Source organism: Sus scrofa, chromosome 5 (assembly GCF_054392235.1).
Source record: "Sus scrofa isolate SSC_HxYL_T2T_F1_AM1 chromosome 5, Sscrofa_HxYL_maternal_Yorkshire_Landrace_v2.0, whole genome shotgun sequence".
Classification (NCBI taxonomy): Eukaryota; Metazoa; Chordata; class Mammalia; order Artiodactyla; family Suidae; genus Sus; species Sus scrofa.
In genome coordinates, this window is record NC_139387.1 from 28301773 (window position 1) to 28325539 (window position 23767).

Below are 23767 nucleotides of genomic sequence, written 5' to 3' on the forward strand. Positions count from 1 at the left end.
GAACTTTTTTTGCAGAGAGTTACGAGAACTTTGGAGAGAGAGTGGTGTAGTGTTTCTCCTCTCTATTCTAGGCCTCCATGGAGCTGAATTTGAATTTGAGTTTGGTCTCAGCGGAATGTGCACTAGGGTTGGGCTCATTCTGGAGAAGTCTAAAACTTTCTGCCCTGGGAGTAACGGGGAACAGAAGTTTCTCTCCTATAGTTCATATGTGGGCCTCCTGGGTGAGCAAGTCCCAGCCTGGAAGCCTGGATCATTTTATAGGGAACTTCCATCAAGATTGTTTCTTGACATAGGCAGTACAACAGAGACTGTGCTTGTCCCCATGGAAGCAGAAGCTGAGGATTTTCTTTGTTTATGTCACCTCTTCTTTGAATATTTTTTATTATTTTTTTTAAGAATGATTTATTTTTTCCATTATCGCTGATTTATAGTGTTCTGTCAATATTCTACTGCAGTGAGGTGACCCAGTCACATATACATGTACACATTATTTTTTCTCACATTGTCATGCTCCATCACAAGTGACCAGACATAGTTCACAGTGTGATGTAGCAAGATTTCATTGCTTATCCATTCCAAGGCAATAGTTTGCATCTATTAACCCCAAATTCCCAGTCCCTCCCACTCCTTTCCCCTCCCTCTTGGCAACCACAAGTCTGTTCTCCATGTTAATGATTTTTTTTCCATGCAAAGGTTCATTTTTGCCATATATTAGATTCCAGATATAAGTGAAATCATATGGTATTTGCCTTTCCCTTTCTGACTTACTTCACTCTGTATGAGAGTCTCTAGTTCCATCCATGTTGCTGCAAATGGCATTATTTTGTTCTTTTTTATGGCTGAGTAGTAGTCCATTGTGTATATATACCACTTCTTCCTAATCCAATCATCTGTCAATGGACATTTAGGTTGTTTTCATGTCTTGGCTATTGTGAATAGTGCTGCAATGAATATGCAGGTGCATGTATCTTTTTTAAGGAAAGTTTTGTCCAGATATATGTCCAAGAGTGGGATTGCTGGGTCATGTGGTAGTTCTGTGTATAGTTTTCTAAGCTACCTCCATACTGTTCTCCATAGTGGTTGTACCAATTTACATTCCCACCAACAGTGCAGCATTTGCTATTTGTGGACTTATTAATCATGGCCATTCTGACTGCCTTGAGGTGGTACCTCATGATAATTTTGATTTGCATTTCTCTAATAATCAGTGATGTTGAGCATTTTTTCATGTGCTTGTTGGCCATCTGAACATCTTCCTTGGAGAAATGTCTATTCAGGTCTTTTGCCCATTTTTCCATTGGGTTGTTGCTGGCTTTTTTGATGTTGAGTTGTATGAATTGTTTGTATGTTCTAGAGATTAAGCCCTTGTCAGTTGAATCATTTGAAACTATTTTCTCCCATTCTGTAAGTTGTCTTTTTGGTTTTTTTTATGGTATCCTTTGCTGTGCAAAAACTTGTCAGTTTGATTAGGTCCCATTGGCTTATTTTATTTTGTTTCTGTTACTTTGGGAGACTGACCTGAGAAAACATTTGGCAGGTTGATGCAGAGAATGTTTTGCCTATGTTCTCTTCCAGGAGTTTGATGGTGTCTTGTCTGATATTTAAGTCTTTAAGCCATTTTGAGTTTATTTTTGTACATGGTGTGAGGGTGTGTTCCAGTTTCATTGATTTACATGCAGCTGTTCAGTTTTCCCAGCACCACTTCCTAAAAAGACTGTCTTTTTCCCATTTTATATTCTTGCCTCCCTTGTCAAAAATTTATTGACCATAGGTGTCTGCGTTTATTTTTTTTTTAATGTCCAGCCAGAGGGAAGTCAGCTACACTCAGATGTTCCCACTGAGGGATCTCATATGAACTAACCTTGGGGAGAGTCAATTTTCAGCATTTTTCAAGTCCAGGTAACATGAAAGTTTGATGATGTCAGAACCTCTTTAATAAAATATTTCTTTTCCTTCCTCACTTTTTCTTCTATCATCCCCATCTCTGGAGGAATAAAGAATGAGAGGCAGGAAGCTGGTGGGAGGGAGCGGGAGATGGGCAAGCCTGGGAGATAGAGAAGAAGGTCAGTAGATCCCTCTTTTCCATACTCAGGTAACTGGAGATTCCTATTGAAGGGATGCAGAGCAGGGGAAAAAAGACCAAACTTTAAAGTCAGAAAAAAATCTTTGATTATTAAATTTTATGAACATTTCCATTACTGAATCAGGTTTACAAGTGACTTGATAATATATTTTTTCAATTATGAAATATCCTACATATCCAGAAGAAGGTATAAACAATATGTGTGATATATTATATATATATATATATATATGAATTTATATAATACTTATAAAACAAACATTATGTAACCAATACCCAAGTTAAAAAATACATTTTCAGACCTCTTAATGTGTGTCCTCACTATCATCTCTCTCTTATACCAACCTCTTGACTTTTGTGGTAATAATTTTTCTAATTTTCTCTTTCATTTTGCCATGATTTAGTTGTCCTTTTTATTCATGATAAATATTTGTTTCCAGCATTTTTTTTTTAAGGAGTTTGCTGTGAACATTCTTGTGTCTCTGAGTGGACATGTACATTGGTTTCTCTAAGGATTATATTTAGTATAGAAAGTCAGAGTCATAGAAGATGCATTACTGTGCTAGAATTTTACCAATTTAGACCCACTTCTGCCTAGTCCATGAAATTTCCTATTGTTCCATGTGCTCACCAACACTGATTATTATCTGCTTTTTTGATTTTTTCCCAATGTAGTAGATATAAAATGGCATTATGGTTTAATTAAAAAAAAAGTTCTCTGATCAGCAGTGAAATTTATCACCTTTTCTTACGTTTATTAACCTTTTGAATTTTGAATTTCCTCTTTTCTTTTCTTCTTCCTCTTTTTTTTTTTTATGGACACACCTAAAGCATATGGAAGTTCCCAGGCCAGGGGTCGAATCGGAGCTACAGCCACTGACCTACACTATAGCCACTGGAACACAGGATCCAAGCCATGTCTGTGACCTACACCACAGCTCACAGCAACGCTGGATCCTCAGCCCACTGAGTGAGGCCAGGGATCACATCCTTATGGATCCTAGTCGGGTTCTTTTAACCACGAGCCACAAAGGGAACTCCCTCCTCTTTTCTGATATGCTTCTTCAAATATTTTGCCCCTTTTTATTTCAGATTATCTTTTTTTTAGTTAATTTAAATGAGTATAATATACATTCTAAATACTAACCCTTTGTTAATGATATGTTTTGAAAAAATATCTCACCTTGTAATTTGTCTTTATTCTTTTTGACTTTTGCTAAATCAAAATTTATCAGTAAACATATTTCAGTTATACCTACAGTTGAATTTAATATAGTTGATTTATAGTTTTTTCCTTTATAATAAGTGCTTTCTGTGTTTTAAGAAATCCACTCCTTATAAAGATGATAAAGATATATTCTTACTTTATCTTCTAAATTTGTTTAGAAATTTTCTTTTCACATTATGGACTTCCCATTGCGGCTCAGTGGAAATGAATCTGACTAGCATCATGAGGATGCAGGTTTGATTCCTGGCCTTGCTCAGTGGGTTAAGGATCCAGCATTGCTGTGAGTGTGGTGTAGGTCACAGATGTGGCTTGAATCTGGTGTTGCTGTGGCTGTGGCTGTGGTGCAGGCAGGTGGCTGCAGCTCCGATTCAACCCCTAACCTGAGAATTCCATTTGCCATGGTTGCGGCCCTAAAAAGACAAAAAAAAAAAAAAAAAAAAGAAACAAATTTTCTTTTCACATTTACATCTTTAATTCCTTTTGAATATAGTTTTGTTTATTTTTTGAGAGAGGATCCTTTTACTTTTACTTTTCAGTTTTTTTTCCTTAAGTCTATGCAGTTGTGCTGGCACCATTTAATGAAAGGTCCTCTTTTCTTCCTTGATGTGTAATATCATTTCAGTTTTATAAAATCATCCATTTTATTGGGTTTGTTTCTGGGCTATATACTCTATTCCATTAGTCTATTTGCCTATCTCTATAAACTAACATACTGCTCAAAGAATATAGCTTTATATATGCTTGAAATCTAAAAAAAAAAAAAATCTTGTTTTATTAATAGTGCCAGGAATATTCTTGGCCCTTTTAGTTTTCAAATAAATTATGGAATTATGTAATACAACTATATTCTATGGAAATATAATTCTATAACCCATAGAATTATTGGATGAATTTTTCAAGGCCACATGGAAGCATTCACAAAAACTCCATTGAGATTTGGATTTGGATTGCAAGTAATCTCCTGATCAATTTAGAGAGAATTTACATTTTATATTAATTGTCTTCCAACAAGGTATTTCTCTCATTTTTACATAGATATGTTTTAATATTTGCTGTCAGTTGAATGGCCTCCCCCTAAATATCATATATTAAAACTCGAATAAAACCCTCAGAATGCCTATACTTGGAGACAGGCCTTTAGGAGATCACTAAGTTTAAATGAGGTCATAACAGTAGGGCCCTAAGTCAGTACCATGTGGGGCAGGGGGGCTTATGTAAAGAGGAAAAGAGAGCCATGTTTTTCTGTGAAAGCACACAAAGAAAATTTCATGCGAGCACAAAGCCTGAAAGGGGCCAATATGCCAAGAGAAGAGTGAAACCTGCCTTGTGAACCCTCAGAATGGAATCTACCTTGCTGGCACCTTGATCTTGGACCTCCTAGCCTTCAGAACTAGAAGGAATAAATTTCTGTTATGTAAGCCATCCAGTCCATGGTATTTTGTTAGACAAACCAAACAGACTAAGACAGTAGTGCTCAATGTTCTCCACAGAGAGAAAGTAGATTTCCAGGCACTTCATATTTTTGATGCTAATGTAAATGACACCTACTTGAAATTTTAATTCTTTGTGTGTTACAGGAAAGGGAAATTGATCTCTATATTTGAGCTTACATCAATAGATCTTGCTAATCTCTTTTGTTAAATGCCAAATATTGATCTGAAACTTTTATAGTGTTCTAAAGTGACAGTAATATCTGCGAATAATGAAAGTTTGTTTCTTTCTTTGCAATCTTGATTTTTTCTTCCTGGTCTTACTGTGCTGACAAGGAACTAAATCTTAACGCCTGAGGTAAAATATGAGAATCTTCACTTCTGACCAGTATCTTGAGTTGATTCTTGCAAGTTAGGGTACTCACACTTTAAAATAACTGTAATGGGTCATAAGGGTCTGGCACTACTGGCAGATAGATGTTGATTAGCTCATATTTGTTGCTTGATTCATATTTTTCTTCATAATACTATAAAAAGTTAAATTTATCTCTAGTTCCACAAAATGCAACCAGAGGTATCTGTATAAGAGGAGGTATCTGCAGAAGGGGAAAAACAGAAAAAAAATTGATAGACAGAGAAATAGGGAGATAGATGATACAGAGATGGAGATATTTAACATGAATGAGTATCTGATTTCCTTGCACACTCCAGGCTCACAAGGAGCTCTTCTTGAAGTTCTCCTTCGTCTTGCAGGTCATATATAAACTTCACCTCATCTGTTAAGCCCTCCATTCCCCCTGAATATCTAGCCCTTCTGCCTCTAAAAAAAACCCCCCAAAATTATATCTGTTCTCAATATGCTTACTTCCATGTGGCAATATGGACTACTCAATAGGGTTCAAATAAGAAATGCATTTATTTTGCTAAAATAAAATACATTTATAAACAATATTAAAAGGAATATTTAATTTCAGAATAATGGGAATGGATTTATCAAAAAGATAACAATTGAACTGAATTTTAAAAGAGGTAAGAATTCAAAATGTAGGAGTTCCCGTCGTGGCGCAGTGGTTAACGAATCTGACTAGGAACCATGAGGTTGAGGGTTCGGTCCCTGCCCTTGCTCAGTGGGTTAAGGATCCGGCGTTGCCGTGAGCTGTGGTGTAGGTTGCAGACGCGGCTTGGATCCCGCGTTGCTGTGGCTCTGGCATTGGCCGGTGGCCACAGCTCCGATTCGACCCCTAGCCTGGGAACCTCCATATGCTGCGGGAGCGGCCCAAAGAAATAGCAAAAAGACAAAAAAAAAAAAAAAAAAAAAATGTAGGCATGAAAAGGCACAAAATACTGCATTAACTAGTGGAGAAGACGTGTAGTTAGCAGTGCACCACAAAGCTTGTGAGTCAGCTTAGCAATAGATTTTATAGTCTCTTGAGGCCAAGCAAATATGTGAAAATGTATGCTAGAGAACAGTAGAGATGTCTAAGGTTCTTAGATGGCCAGATGACGCAAACAAAATTGAATTGGAGCATGTTGTGCAGGAAAAAATGAGGGAAGGAAAGAATTGGAGTCATGGTAACCATTTAGATAACAATAACTTAGGCAGGAGACAATGAGGAACCAGTATAAAAGAGCAGTAAAAGTAGAAGAAAGGAATGTGTTTAAAGAATGCTCTAAAAATTCACCAACATAAAAGTAATTACCTGGGAAAATAATGCCTTCAGATATCCCCTAACACCCCTATTTCAAAGAAAGCTTATAAAAGGGGGCTGCTCCCCTTTCTAAACCTGGAAAATGCACTGGAGGGGACTCAACATAGTCTATAGAATCAGATCACTAATCAAGAAAGTGTTCTTCTGTAGGAAGATTAAAAAAGAAACAGCCCACAGCTTCTGAAATAATTGTCCTTTTTGGAAAATGTCAGGCCCTGGTTTGTATTCAAGAAGAGTAATTTCAGGAGATTTCTCTGATGCAGTGCTCTAAAATTTTGTCAGGGTGACAATACCTTGTTTATCCCCTGATTAATGTATTACTTTTAAAGAACAGCTGGGGATATCTGATGTGTCAGTTCATTTAAATGCTGCCATTTTGCTTTTTGTTGGAGAAGCAGAGCAATCACCCTCTCACGCAGTGAATACGACCTTGGCAGTTGCTTCTGTAAATGTCTGATCAATCTTCATGCCTTAGGCAGACAAAGGTGGAAAAGGAAGAAGGAGGAATTCTTTTGTATCCATATTTTCCAGAACTCCACTGACAAACTGTGCAATTTCTGATTTATGTTACGTGGAAAGAAAGCTAGAGAATGGCTTCACTTGCTTTGCAGCTTAGCTTCTTTGAAAACTAAAAAGAAGCATGAGTTGTCAGCAAGTCAGGCATATGGTCTTAACTTTTATGTGGACTCATCAATTGTTTACGTGTGCAGCAAAAAACGATAGAACTTCTTATCTTGGTATTATTTTACTTTATGCATGTGGTTTGATTTACTGTATGGTACCCTGGCCTTCAAGAATTCCTTTCTTCTTTGGACTCTCTACCTTAGTCAATATCATCACCTTCTATCTGTTGAGTAGTTTATGTTAAGGATTAGGGAGTCCTTGACTTCACTACTCAAAAAATCTACACTCTCTATCCCATGTCCTTCTGAATCCCTGCACTCCTCTCCATGCCCATAGCCTCTGTCCGATTTTGGCTTTTTTCAGCTCTAGTCTAAATAATTCCAATAACCTTCTAACATGTGTTCTTCCCTCCAGTTTCCCCTCAAAAACCAATTCTGTTCAAAGGTAAACTTCTTTATTTCATTTGCTTCTTTAACATCTCCCAATCTCTATCCTCACCTCCCAGAATTTATGGTACAGATAAGTACAAATAACATTCATGCAATATATTCCAAAATCTGGATTCAAGCTATTTTTCTTTTTTTCTTTAAATTTTGTTGAAGCATAATTGATTTACTGTGTTGTATTAATTTCTGCTGTACAGCAAAGTGATTCAGATATACATATGCACATATCCATTCCCATATAGATTATCACAGAATATTGAGTAGAGTTCCTTGAGCTATACAGCAGGTACCTGTGGACCACCCATTTTATATACAATAGTATACCTATTCAGGCCATTTTTCTAACTGCATGATACTCACAGTTGCCTACACAACCTGGTCCCCCCTTCTCTAAAGGTAGAAAATACGTTGGCTGAGACTCCACATAGACATCTCCTCCTACATGTAACTTTCCCATCTTCTCTATTATTTAGGCAATAGTAAATAACACTCTCATTCTCTCTTCCCATAGCATTTTTATATATTTATATTACACATTGTTTTCTTTACAGTTATTTGATGATATTACATCTTGTCCATGTATCAGATGACTGTCCTTTTTTCCAACCTTTCATAGCTAATTACCGCCAATCACTTACACTAAGAAATCTGGTGCTGTCAAAATGAAAACAAAAATGGCTGTAATTTTCCCCAAAAAGATATATATATACATATAAAAAATATATACACACACATATATATGTTTCTAAACTTTCTGTATATTCTTCAGCAATTTTTTGACTACCCTTCCCTTGAATAGTGTCATTGGTTGAGAAGTGCTAAAATATCCTTGTAACTTGATTCCTTAACATAATTCCCAGTCAAGAATTAGCACCCAAGTCACTTGTTCAATGGCTAACTTGTTATATACATTTTAATTCAGTTATTACTTATAGGTCTGGCTCATCATTATCATAGCTCAATTCCACTTTCTAAGCGTGCTCCTTTGAACACTCTCATAGAAATCTCTTGATTATTTGAGGATTATGTAATCCAGAAACATTACCTTCTATTTCTCAATCACTGTCATCTACTGACCTGCTGACACTTACTTATTAAGCAAAATTTTAGCACCAAACATTTTTTCCTTTACCCCAACTCTTATTTATATCCTCTATTAATTCAGAAGTTATATAGTTCTTGCTAAGCCCTGGGGTTCCTACTTTTCTATTTTCTTGAATTACTTACTTATTAGCTCCTTATCATTCATTTCCTCATATGTGTTTTTTTCTTCAAAATATAAACATGCTCTTATGTCCTCAGTGTTGTAGTAGCCACAAGCCTTTTTCTTCTTCACAGTTAAGTCTCTTGAAAGAGTTGTATGCATTCTTCAATTTTCGTCTTTCTAACCCATTTATTCTTCAAACTACTGCCATCTGGCTTCCATCTGTATGAAACCAATTAAATCATTTTCGATGGTGATCTCTTTTTCAGTAAATTCAGAGGGCAATTTTGCATTCTTTTGTTTCTTCGTCTCTACCATGTGACATTATGGCTCATTTCATTCTTTTTGAAGTCTTGCATTGTCGATGTCATTATCTCTCTCTAATCAATCCTATCTGTATCTTTTCTTTTATCTGTTCCTTAAATATTGGCATTTCCAGCATTCTGCCCTGACCTCTTTCTTTCAAACTAATCTGAGGTTACCTGTACAAAACCCTTCCATAGATTCCCATTGCCTTCCGAACAACATTCGTGTTTCTCAGCCAGAATTTTATCAGTGCCTTGAATCTTCACCAGCCTCTTGTTGACTCATGTGCCCTCCCATTTCTCATGCTGTGTATCTTAAACAAGTGATTTAACTTATTATAACTCACTTTATCCAAATTTAAAATGGAAATAATAGCGATACTTACATCAGTGTTAAAAGGATTTTATGAATATTTATAACAGTTAACATAAAACAGTTCCTGGAACAAAATAACCAATAACATTAACTAGTATTCTATTTAAGCATTTACGTTCTCCACATAGTATTTTTTTTTTGGAGGCGGGGAAGCGGGGACAGAGAGCAGTCTATGGATAGCCTGCATCAGAATCATCTGGGGAAAGTTGGTTTAAAAAAGGAAAAAAAACCAGATTCCTGGCCTCCTAATAAACCAATGGAATTTCAATCTCTGAGGCTAGTTTTTAAACATGCTAATTTTTAGCCATTACCTTGGTTATCAGCTTTACAAAAAAAGATACACACACAAATATATCTGGGGGCATATAAAGATTTTCCAAGAAGTGTTGGGGGGGGGGGCGGTGCTCACATGATTCTGAAAGAGTCAACTTCTCTAAATTCTCAGAGAATCAATTTCCAAATTCTAAAATTCCACGAGTACCTGAGAATGTATTTGGGTTACGCTTGTTTTCTTTTACCACATTCCCTCTTATACTGAGTCTTAGTTCGTATAACCAAGCCTTATCTAACAGTGCAAAGTGTCTCCAGCATGTACAACGCCCCAGGATGCCAAATACAGAGTTAATTTAAAATATTGATGTTGATGTTGAGAAGGTAAATGTCACTAATGACTAGAAAATAAATCTTTCTGCAAGTACAATGGTTTCTAATTACTTCCTTTCAACAAAATTAAGAGAACCCAATTGAGTTGTCAGCTTATAGGTCATTAAACATAATTTTTGATAATGGATTACTGCAATTTGGAGCATGTAACTCAAAAGGAGTTCAAAGAGTCATGTTATATTCCTATTATGAAACTTCTTCCAATCATCTCTACAGTTTATGTGAACAGAGTCTCTCAGTGATTATTATTTTAAAAAATTAGGAGTTGGTTGGTATTAAAACCTTTTTTATTCTGGCCAGAAATAATGTTCACCCTTGCATACAGGACCTAAATTGGAAGAGAGTAACTTACATCTCATTAAAGATGAATTTCCAGTGCTTCTATGTTATATTTTTGTTACCAAAATTTGACATGTATTTTCATTCTGGGGGTAACACCTGTACTAATACTAATCACTATGAAGATTCAGGCCAAGATGAGAAAATTAAGACATAGAACTTTATGGTCGTAGACTCTTTTTAAAGTTAATTTTAAAAGTATCATAGCACTTAGTTTTCTGTGGAAAGGTTCATTTGTGCCATATATTAGATTCCAGATATAAGTGATATCATAGTATTTGTATTTCTCTTTCTGACTTACTTCACTCAATATGAGAGTCTCTAGTTCCATCCATGTTGCTGGACTTTGACAATGTAATCATTAAGATTCTTGATCATAAGATATTAAAATTAAGAGTAAGGGGAGTTCCCGTAGTGGCGCAGTGGTTAACGAATCCGACTAGGAACCATGAGGTTGCGGGTTCGATCCCTGCCCTTGCTCAGTGGGTTAACGATCCGGCGTTGCCATGAGCTGTGGTGTAGGTTGCAGACGCGGCTCGGATCCTGCGTTGCTGTGGCTCTGGCGTAGGCCGGTGGCTACAGCTCCGATTCAACCCCTAGCCTGGGAACCTCCATATGCCGCGGGAGCGGCCCAAGAAATAGCAACGACAACAACAACAACAACAACAACAACAACAACAACAACAACAAAAAAATTAAGAGTAAGTTCTCAAGTGAAAATAAAACAGACAAATTACTTAAAAGAAAAAAATGAAGTTTTTTTTTCAAGTATTGAATGAAAGTTTTTCTTGTTTTCTTTTAAATGTTGGATATCAAATCACAATGGTATTTTTATTCCATTGGCTATATTAAAAAGAATGACTAAACATATTTTCTTAAAATGCTTATATTTTTAGTACTCCAGAGGTTGCACCCTTTGGAATTATTTACAATTATGATGGGAGTTCCCACTGGGGAGCAATGGGATTGGCAGCATCTTGGGAGCACTGGGACGCAGATTTGATCCCCAGCCCGGTGTGGTGCGTTAAGGATCTGTAGTTGCTGCAGCTGTAGCTTAGGTTGTGACTGTGGCTTAGATTTGATCCCTCACCTGGGAACTCCATATGCTGTGGGGCAGCCAAAAAGAAAAGAAAATGTTAGAAAGCTTTAGACATCGAGTTGAATGTGTGAAAGGCATTTTTTTTTTCAAAATTATTTTAGGATAATATACAAAAAAATCACTCAAACTCTGAAAAGAAATAGCTCTCATATACACTAATCATTGAGAACCAATAGTGCATGCCATACTGCCTTTGTAAGTGGCATAAAAACTCAGGGGCATAATATCATGATAACAACTTACTTTGAACAGTGTCCCAAAGAGTACGGAATGCTTTAAAGAAACTGACATTATAAGAAACTTTGGCTAATATTACACTATTACTAGAGAAGGTCATACTTTTCATTCATTCATTAGCAATCCATTCATTTCTTTGCTTAGTTAATATTTGTGATCACCAAATGTTGTCAAGATCCTGCTCTCGTTGTGAGGACTACAGAAATGAGCAAATTGGGATTTGTGAATTCAGTAAGCTGAGAAAATAGTGAGATGCAGACACTTACAGATAACTAAATCATAAAATAGCTTTAAGAAAAAAGGGAACTTTATGCTTTGAGGTGGTGGTGGGACCACTGTGACTTTTCATGGCCCACTCAATTTTTATATTCTCTGTTAGGTAGTGGGCTATGGTAAACCGGATCAGCTGTTTGTAGACAAACACACTCAGATCTGAATCTTAACTTTTACTAACTGTGCAGCAAGTAAATCTTATTTTTCTAATGTATAATTTCAGACTAATAGCAGGTTTCTCAAAAGGTTATTATGAAAAATATGTAAGAAAAATACAAAATGCCTCGCAGAGTGATGGAAAACATGGTGGATAAAGCTGTCTACTTTCCCCCTTTTTTTGTCTCTGATTCTCTTAGAAAAGATTCTATCTCCTTATCAGGGGCCCCTTTTCCTTCTCAATCTCATTTCATCTCATCTCTCCCTGACTCACTAAGTACCACCCAGTTGCTGCTTTCCTGCTAAGAATTTCTCTTAGAAGCTGCACATATTTTATTTTCATGCTGGAATATGCTATTTGTGGAACAGCTAGCTGCTTCTTATCTTTTAATTTTCAACAAAATATGGCCTCCAAAGAATCTTCCTTGAATCTTCGCCTATGCAGCCCTTGTACCATCGTTTATTGTCATATATCCTGTTTCATTGTGCTTCTCTTAACATTGCAATTGAGTTTACTTGAATTTCTCTCTGTGTGTATTATATATACACACACATATATGCATATACAGATATACGTATACATGCACACACATACATGTTCTATTTTTGCAGATCTGAATTCCTTGAGGACATGGATTGCATCCTCTCCTGACAAAAGACAGGTACTCAAAAATACTTGTTGATTAAATGAATGGCTAAATATCATCAGTATCATACACATCCCAAGATCTGAAATATAAAGTGATCCAGAGTAAATTTTACTGGGCACCAAGAATAAAACACATCAGAGTTCCCTCTATGGCTCAGTGGGTTAAGAATCTGAGCTTAACAGCTCAAGTCTCTGTGGAAGCATGGGCTCGATTCCCAGCCTGGCATAGTGGTGACCACTGCCATAGCTGTGGCACAGGTCACAGCTGCAGCTCAGATTCACTCCCTGGCCCAGGAACTTCCATGTGCCTCAGGTGCAGCCATAAAAAAATAAAGAAGAAAATATATCAAAATTTGAATTTAAATAGGCTATTTAATATGTTATTTAACTAGGCTTTTAACATGCATATATGCTTTTAAAAAACTTTATGTAAAAAATTTTAAAATATAAGTTTCTGTAAGGAGACTAGAAAGCATAGTAAGATATGCAAATGAAGCTCCATCAAATAGAAACTGTATTAAACATTTTATTACTTACATTTTGTTATTATATTGTATTACAGAGGAAAGAAGATAAGGTACATTGTCAATAAAAGTAGATTTTTCAAATTAGAAATTTTTCCCTGTAGACTTAATTTATGAAATGTTGAAGTCTAGTGGACTTTTTCCCCAGTTTTCATACTAAAGTTTACCTTCGTATCAATTTGTACATAGATATTAAGAAAAAAATGGGAGTTCCCGTCGTGGCGCAGTGGTTAACGAATCCGACTAGGAACCATGAGGTTGCGGGTTCGATCCCTGCCCCTGCTCAGTGGGTTAACGATCCGGCGTTGCCGTGAGCTGTGGTGTAGGTTGCAGACGTGGCTCGGATCCCGCGTTGCTGTGGCTCTGGCGTAGGCCAGCGGCTACAGCTCCGATTAGACCCCTAGCCTGGGAACTTCCATATGCCACGGAAGTGGCCCCAAAAAATAGCAAGAAGACAAAAAGAAAAAAAAAAGAAAAAAATGAAAGTAATCATCAGGAATATCTCACACATTAATTGACTAGATATATAAGTGCTTTGGCCTATGTTTTGAGAAAGTCCACAACAAAACAGTGGCCTGGAAATTATAAAAGGAGAAATTAGAGAAATAGGAAAAAGATTAAGAATAGGTTTTGAAAGCTCTGAATGCTGCTCTCTTGAAGTGTTTAAAAAACACTAGTTCTGAATGGAATGGACCACTGTGTTAAGACGAAATTTAAAATTTCATAGTGTATTGAGTTCAAAATATTTATTTAGTCCTGAAGAAAGTGGACATTTATACTTGGGCTTTTACAATGATATGTTCCCTAAGTTTAGGTGATAAATTCATTAAAACAAATTGTTCTCAAGTGTCAGTTTAGAAAGGGAATCAAAATAAGGGGACAATTTAAAAGTCAAAATATGCTACAAGGATATTATGTAGAAAATCAGTATTAGAGTAAATCAATTCATGAAAAAAAGTGAGGAAAGAATGGCTCTAAAATTCTTTTTAAGTTTGTGTTTCCTTTTTTTAAATTTATAAAATATAGATGATTTACAATATTGTGCCAGTATCTGCTATACAGCAAAATGACTCAATCATTCATATATATGTATTATACATCCCTTTTCTTATATTATCTTCCATCATAGTCTCTCCTAGGAGATTGGATATAGTTCCCCGTCCTATACAGTAGGACCTTGTTATTTATCCATTCTAAATGTAATAGTTTGAATCTACTAACCCCAAACTCCAAGTCCATCCTTCTACCTACCTCCTTCCCCTTGGCAGCCATGAGTCTGTTCTCTATGTCTATGAGTCTATTTCTGTTTTGTAGATGGATTCATTTGTGCCAAATTTTAGATTCCACATATAAGTGATACCATATGGTGTTTTTGTTTTTCTCATCTGACTTACTTAGTATGAGAATCTCTAGTTCTGTCCATGTTACTGCAAATGGCATTCTTTATTTTTCGTGGCTGAGTAATATCCCATTGTGTATTTGTATCACATCTTTTTAATCCATTCATCTATCAATGGACATGTAGGTTGTTTCCATGTCTTGGTATTGTGAATAGTACTGCTATGAACACAAGGGTGCATATATCTTTTTGAATTATAGTTTTATCCAGAAATATGCTCAGGAGTGGGATTGCTAAATCATATGGCGACTCTATTTTTAGTTTTCTGAGGTACATGCATACTGTTTTCCATAGTGGTTATACCAATTTACATTCCCACCAACAGTATAGGAATGTTCCCTTTTCTCCACACCCTCCCTAGCATTTGTTATTGGTAGACTTTTTAATGATGACCATTCTGATTGGTGTGACATGGTACCTCATTGTAGTTTTGTTAAGTTTATGGTTTTCATGCTACAAAGCACTTCAGTTATCAAGAAATCATACTGACTTACTCATATCTACTTGTCACTGAAAGAAGCCTGTTGGTATATGAATGGCAATAATTGCATGTAGTTGGGGTTTTTTTTGGTTTGTTTTTGTTCTTGTTTTTTACTTAGGAATTTGGCATTCTTTTATTCTTTGAATATTTGCAATTATCCTTAAAGTTGCTCTATCACCCTCATCACCCACCACTCAGTTCCATTTTTAAACTGAGAAAACTAATACCCATAGGAAAAGCTGTCTTGTGCAATGTCACACAGGTTTTGAATAATAGACCTGGGAAGCCTGTCTTTGAACTTGTTATTCTTCACTCTTCCTTACCAAATGCTTAAAGAGATTGATTCTAGTTTAGTAAGTTGCCAATGAAGTATGTAAGAAGGCAAATGTGGATCAATATCAAAGGTAAAAATTTAACCATTGGGGTGATTTCATGACTAATCCTGGAGACAGCTGTCTGTGCAATACACTCGGGACCCTCACAGACTACCTGCCATCTCTAGATCACACTTTGGGCAAAGATAGATTGATGATACCATAGAAGTATCAAAACTTTCTGAAAATAATTTAGAGGCTCGAAATTCTTATCTTAAAGTGGAATAACTATAGGCATAAATAAGAAAATTTAATGGCTTGCCAATCAATTTCTCTCCATGAGAATTTTGGAGGATTCATGCATATTTTTTAAAAAATCATCAGGCAGTTCTTTGTTTTAAATATTTAACATTGTAGCCAGATGTACACAGATAATTAAAAAATAATTACTGAATTTTTAAGATAAAATGCAGCACCTAGATGTTGGCTGATGGGAAAGCTTAAAAAATGGTAAATAAGGGAGTTCCTGTTGTGGCTCAGTGGTAACAAACCCAACTAGTATCCATGAGGATGTGGGTTCAATCCCTGGCCTCACTAAGGGGGTTAAGGATCTGGCATTGCTGTGAGCTGTGGTGTGGGTCATAGATACAGATCAAATCTGGCATTGCTGTGACTGTGACATAGGCCAGCAACTACAACTCTGATTCGCCCTCTAGCCTGGGAACTTCCCTAGGCTGTGGGTGTGGCCCTAAATCGACCAAAAAAAAAAAAAAAAATGTTGAATAGTGCCCCACCTTCAATTTGAGAATTAATTTATACTAGAAAAAGTATGCATTTGCTATTTAAAGCATATTTCAGTAATTAGCTTTGAGAGGCAGATTATCACTAGGCCACTTTTTCTATTAAGTTCTTTAAGATAAGCGATGGGCATTATTTATTCTTAAAAAAGAAAGAAATTCTCATATATACTACAGCATGGATTAACCTTGAAACTAATATGCTTCATGAAATAAACCAGTAATAAAAGGACAAATATTGCATGATTCCACTTATATGAGATAGCTAAACAGTCAAATTCATAGAGACAGAAAGTAAAATGGTGGTTGCCATGGGCTGGTTTGGAGGAGCCATAGAGAGCTATTATTTAATGAGTACAGATTTTCTGTCTGGAAAAATTGAAATGTTCTGGAGGTGGGTGGTATGGTCACACAATCATATGAACATAATGCCACTGAACTGTACATACAAAATGATTAAGATGATGAGTTTATGTGTATTTTTATCAAAGTTTTTTTTTTTTTTCCCAAAGTTCATTGTCTGGTTGTCTTTTTGCTCTAACTCTCAGGTTCAATCTACATGTCCTCTGGAAATCTCTTAGGATTCAACATTAATAAGAATTAAATATCAAATCCTACTTTCATTTCACTGTCTCAGTGGGCAATGGCACCATCTGTGTATTTGCCCAAATTAGAAACCTAAGAATCAGCTGTGACCCATTTTCCTCCTTCTTCTTCATTCTCACCTCTAAACAGGTAATAAATCCTGTTTTTTTTCCCCAACTTAAGATCTCTCAAATTTCATACTTCTTACTCTCCCATCATCCAATCCCTAGTTCAAGTAACCAAATTTCTTACCTGTCTTACCCCAGCAACTTTCTAATGGGACTCTTTACCTACCATCTTATTCCACTCTGTTCAGTTTTTAGCACCATAGAGTTATATTTAGAAAATACATATCTGTTCACTCCACTTCCCTACTTAAAATTAAGTTCCTCCCCAGAGACCTCAGGATAAAGTATAAATCCTTAGCATCGCATTAAATACCTGCCCTCTTTGGACTCGTTGATTCTTCGAATTTCTTTCTACATTCATCTCATGCATCCAATCAAAAAATGTTTATGGAGTACTTTCCGTATGAAAAGTCTTTGCTAGGTACTGATGGTGCATGTTGAATAAAATAGACAGAGTCTATGTTTTCATGGAGTGTATAGTCTAGTTTAGAATCCAAACATTAATTGTAAAAGTCACACAGATAAATGTACATTACAAGCAATGATGAGTGCTCACAAAGAAAGATAGAGGATAGTGTGAGAATGTATATGATCCAGTCTCAGAGTCTAAAAAGACCTCCTGCAAGGAGGTGCTATTTAAGTTGAGATTTTAAAGTTTTCTATGAGTTTTAAGTCTACCAAGTGGGAAAAACAAATTCTGAGCAGAGACAGAGAGAACATGTTCTCTCTCTCTCCCCTCTTCTCTCTCCTCCCTTCTCCTCTCCCTTTCCCTCGTCCCCATCCCTTCCCCTCCCCTTCCTCCCACTCCTGCCTGTGGCATGCAGAAGTTCCCCAGCCAGGGCTCTAACCCATCTTTGCTGCAGCAGTAATCAGAACCACAGCAGTGACAACACCTGATCCTTTAACCACAAGGCCACCAGGGAACTCCTGTACTCTATTTTAAGCAAGATGGAGGATAATGTATTTGAAGAGCTAAAAACAGTGTGAGTTAATCACAAAGAGAGGCAATGGGGTACAAACGGAAGCCAGAGCAATTGATGGATGGCCAGGGTCTTGATCTCTATTTTTCAAGGAATGCTTCGGTCATTTTGATTTTTTTTCTCTCTGTTACACATGCTCTCATTTCATTTTTGTGTTTGTGTGTGTGTGTGTTTTTCGAAAACTTTTATCTTAGAACAGTCTCAGATTTACAAAAATGGCAAAGTTTGGGCATAGTTTTCATGCAGCCCACACTCAATTTACTGAGTCTTAATATCTTAAAAATTTTTTTTATTATAGTTGATTTGCACTTTCTTAATTCTTGCTCTAATTGTGCTCACTCCTGTGCATAACTCTTCTGCAGCACTTTCTACCATATAACATCATGTTTTTGACTAGAACACTAATATTTTGAAGAAAGGAGCTAGATATCATTCATTTTTGTATCTCTATCACCGAGTACTATTTATAGTATAGTTTCATCAACAAATATTGACTATTTATTATGGAAAGGTACTAAAATAGGAATTCTGAAGAATATACATTTGTATAAATACCACTTTTAAGGAACTTGGTATTTATTATAAAGGATTATGATGACAAACATCAGGATTCATTCTTTACTGAAACCAGATGTGCACAGAGAGGAAAGACACAACAGCTTCCTTAGACTAACTCTTTGAAGGCAATCATATATATATTAGAGTTTAACAAATGCATTATGTCTTTTAAGAAGTCATATTCACCGTATGTGGCTTCTAGCTTTTCCTTTTTTTCTTCTTAGCACTCCAATTCAATAGAAGCTTAAGAAGAAGGTGAAAAATCCATAGAAAAATGAGAAAAAAATTTAAGAACTCTTTCAACACTCTGTTCAACCAGACCAATCCCACTTGTCAGGATATTTAGTTCAAATATTATATTTTACCAACTTTCTTTTTAAACATAGTTTCCATGAGCTCTTTTCCTGCATCCCTATGTTTTTGCATACTGTTTTCATCAAGCCTATTTTAAATTTATATCTCCCTTTCCTATCTGAAAGTGATTTTAACCACACAACAACAACACAAAATCAGTGATAGAACACATCACCATAACTTTTTGGTGGTAAGCATTGAGTTTGCTTTCACTTGACAGGACAACCTTTTGCCGTTAATACATATAGAATCCCTTCACAATTATGGACCTCAAAATCTCAATTTTAGCTTTGTTCAAATCTACTGACACCATTTTTATTTGGTCTGCCTGCGTTTTGCCTTTCTGATGAAAATTCTAGATCTTACACCTTGATTGCATGGAAATAGAATATACCCTAATTATAGAACCTTATGGAGAAGAAATGATACTTAGATTTTTATTGTATTTTTACATTTCCCAGCACATACTGTAGAGAACACTAACCAACAAGATAAACCATGCACAAGTGTTGTATATCTTAATAAGTTTGGAAAGACTAGCATAGCTCTTTTTGGAGAAAACCTTTTTATTTTAAGACTCTACCAATCCTATAGTAAAGAAGTCTTTGACATTGCCCAAAGCTATTTTACCATAGACATTGTAATTTTCAGTAATGGCTATTATGCCATAAAACTAAAATTTGAGGGACACTTTGGGAAATGCTAATATGATAAATTCTTTCAATTTTATAAATGATAAATGCTGTAAATTATCAAATGATAATATGATAAATTATTTCAAATTATGTATTTATATAAATTTCTTTAGGGCCACATCTCCAGCATATGGAAGCTCCCAGGCTAGGAGTCAAATTGCCAAATCTTTTAACCCACTGAGAGATGCCAGGGATTGAACCTGCATTCTCATGGATACTAGCCAGGTTCTTAACCTCCTAGGCCACAAAAGGAACTCCTCTTTCAACTTTATAAATGAATCAAGTGAAGAGTTCCTGTTGTGGCTCAGCGGGTTAAGAACTTGACACAGTGTCTGTGAGGATGTGGGTTTGATCCCTGGCCTCGCTTAGTGGGTTAAGTATCTGGCATTGCTGCAAACTGTGGAGTAGGTAACAGATGTAGCTCATATCTGGTATTACTATGGCTGTGGCCTAGGATCCAGCTGCAGCTCTGATTTTACTCCTAGCCTGGGAACTTCCATATGCCTCAGGTGTGGCCCTAAAAAGAAAAAAAAAAAAAAATGAATCAAGTGAAACTTACATCAGTAATGACATAATACCTTCACCAAAGTAGTTACTGGTAGAATTGGGAGTTGAACACAGCTCATTTTCCTCCCAGCCTTCATCACAAGGCCCATGTTCTTTAAAAAGACAGATAGGTACACAAGTGTGTGAAACAGTCTATGGAGTCTTTAAAATTATTAGGATACCATATACAAAACAGATGGCTGAGCTAATGCTGTGATTTAACTAAGCTTATGTTTAATATCACATTTAATGACTTCAAGTATATCAGTAAAAAGCATTTCTTATTGACATTTAGGAAGGATAATAAAGTAATCCACTTGTAAGACCATATGAGATTTATGGTGTATTCTCAGTTTGGCCCTGTAAGTAACTTGAAATTAGGTTCTAGATGGGAGTATAAGGCAAGTACAGTGCACGTAATGAGACTGTATTTCAACAAAATATTTGGCAGGGACTTTTTATTTCACTTGTAGAAAAAAATGAAGAAATACTATTGGGATGGTTGTATAATTTGGTGGATTAGTGACTAGCTAAAATACTCTACTCACATAGTGCTAATTAAAGAACTGAGGATAACTTGGAGAGAAATTTTTAAATCTCTTTTCTTGATCCTGTTCTTTCCAATGCTTTTATCAGTTACCAGGATGAAAATATAAAAGGGACAATTATAAAAATTGCTAATGGCTTAAAGCTCACAGAAACTGTCAATTAGATATGATATGGGTTTAAAAATATTTTAACAGGTTGTAGCCTGTCAGTGTGTTGAGTCTAACATAAAATTCTCCAGGAATAAATGGAAAGTTGTGCTGATGAATAGAAAGCAAATGAAACAAAGAAACCAAAGAAAGTATTCTTCAAGTTCAGGACTGGGAAAGATATGCAAGAATCTTCAGTTGAAGTACAAATGTGTGATAAAGGTCATTTTAATGAATTTAATGAATTGGACTCCAAACTTTCCAGGATGGTGAGAGTGAATGGAAAGAGAGAAGGCATGCATGTAGTTTTGTTAGCTTTTTTTTTTTTTTTTTTAGGTTATGTATTAAATGCTCCTGGTTTTCTCTTTAGTTCAGTAGTATTTATATTTTTGTAGTAGATTATACTAGCTTTACAAAATGATTTAAGATGTTTTTAGATTTTCCTGAATTCCATGGTAGACATCATTGGACGTATATGTTCTTTTGAAAGTTTGGGAGCAATCATCTAGAAAAAACTCTGGCCCTAAATCCATTGCTAGTTATAAATCTTGATAACTTTTTTTTCTGATTGTTCTGTGATGCTTGGACTATTTAGATCTTATAATCCTTCCCAGATATATTATTTAACAATTGTACATAAACAGAAATTTTTCTATTAAAATTATTATTTGCCAATTTGTTACATGAGATTATTTGCCAATCCTTCTCAGATATTTTTATTTTAAAATTATACATAAACAAAAATTTCTACTTATGGGAAATAACTAAGTGGGGGCAAGTATAATAAGTTGGGGGGGAATTGTGATAAATACAGATAGAGTTGTCAAGTATGTGATTGGATATGTGAGTCTTTAGCTCAAAGGAGAACTTGAAGCCAGAGACATAAATTTAGCTTATCAGAAATGGAACTATAGAAATGCTCCTGGACCTGTTAACAAGAAGCAAACATACTTTATAGTTTGTTTTTTAATGGTTTAGTTCGCAATAAACTTTTTTTGCGTGGGTCTTTTTATGGCCATATCCACGGCATATGGAGGTTCCCAGGCTAAGGGTCGAATCAGCTGCTGTCCTATACCACAGCTCATGCAACGTTGGATCCTTATTCTGTTGAGAAAGGCCAGGGGTTGAATATGCATCCTCTTGGATGCTAGTCAGATTTGTTTCTACTGAGCCATGACAGGAACAGCCGTAATAAACTTTTTAATATAGACTTTTAAAAGTGTCTGGACATACAAAGAAGCAGGAAAATATGACCCACAATCATGGGCAAAAAAATCAAAGAATGAAAACTGACCCAGTACAGATATAAATGTTATAATTAATAGACAATGATTTTACAAAATTATAATTAAACTTCATAAAATAATTAATGGAGACATAAAGATATAAAAAAGACTCCAACTGAATATTTGAATATGAAAAGCACAATGTGTGAAATTTAAAGATTGGTAAATAGATAGACTTGAGCACAGATTAGACACTGCAGAAGAAAAGATTTGTGAAATGTAAACCATAGTCATAGAAACTACATAAATTGAAATGGGGGCCACAGGAAATCCATGAACAAAAACCAGTGAGCTGTGGGAGAACTTGAAATGGCTTAATAAAGATACAGTTGGAGTCCCTGAATGAAAATAGGAGAAAAATATATATGAAGACATAATGGCTGAAAATTTTCTAAATCCTGTGAAAATTATAAACCCACAGCTCCAATAAGCTTTAAAAACCCCAGGACAAGGAACATTCAGTTAGTATAATGCATTTGATATTCACCAATATTATTGGTATCAATTGTTCATTCTTTTTTGTTGGTGAATATACTCTACTATATGAATGTAGGACAGTTTATCCATTCACCAATTGAAGAACATTTGGAATGTTTTTAGTTTGGGGCTGTTATGACTAAAGCTGTTCTATAATAGTGTATAAGTATGATGTGGCATTTTCTTTGTGAAGTGAACTCTTTGATGTTTCCTTCAGACGAACACATTCAGATCAATTTTGGCCATAAGATGCATTATTTTCGTTGTCCTCTTTGTACTTATCAATTCATATTCAAATGATTTTTAGTATTTCTCTTAAAATACAGCATCAAGTTTCTCAACTAGGTGAATGGACAATAGTGGAATTATTACCTCTCATCATGTGTATTCTATCTATTGATGTGGTTCAAGTTAACATTACTTCCAAAGTAACTAAATAGTGCACTTGTTCATCTTGCAGGGATGGCTAGCAAAACTTTTCCTAGATACTTCCACATAAGCTGCTTTTAGGAAACAGTGAAAGTTCAAATTGGAATATGTTAGTTTGTTCTTCATATCTGTCACTTAGTAATGGTGAGTATTAGAAAGACTCTTAATTTTCTGAAAATTCATTATTCCATCTACAAAATCCAGATACTAATAACAGTTACCATGGAGATATATTTGGAGAATCAAAGATATATGAAGAATTTTGAGACATATAAAGTTCTATGAGCTTATACTGCAAAATTTAAAATTATTTTTATTAAGCTGAATAATTTACTTTTTGAAATCTTACTAAGGGTTGGCACTTTGTCATTTCTTTTTTTTTTTTTGGTTGATTATACTTTTTAATATATTTTTTATTTTTTTTAATTCCCCAGTATATTTTTTTCCACTGTACAGCATGGTGACTCAGTTACACATACATGTATATATTCTTTTTTCTCAGCATTATCATGTTCCATCATAAGTGACCAGACATAGTTCCCAGTGCTACATAAGAGGATCTTATTGCTAATCCATTCCAGGGGCAATAATCTGCATCTATTAACTCCAAGCTCCCAATCCATCCCACTCCCTCCACCTCCCCCTTGGAAACTACAAGTCTATTCCCCAATTCCATGATTTTCTTTTCTGTGGAAAGG

General features: G+C 35.5%; 1 protein-coding gene across 1 annotated transcript in view; it reads left to right on the forward strand.

Moving 5' to 3' along the window:
• Positions 1-23767, forward strand: part of LOC102166013 (uncharacterized) — a 460798-nt gene that overhangs the window by 288723 nt on the left and 148308 nt on the right. Inside the window, exon 7 of the mRNA XM_084956227.1 lies at positions 12785-12834. Coding sequence (XP_084812353.1) covers positions 12785-12834 — 50 coding nt within the window. The remainder of the gene's footprint in view (positions 1-12784; positions 12835-23767) is intronic.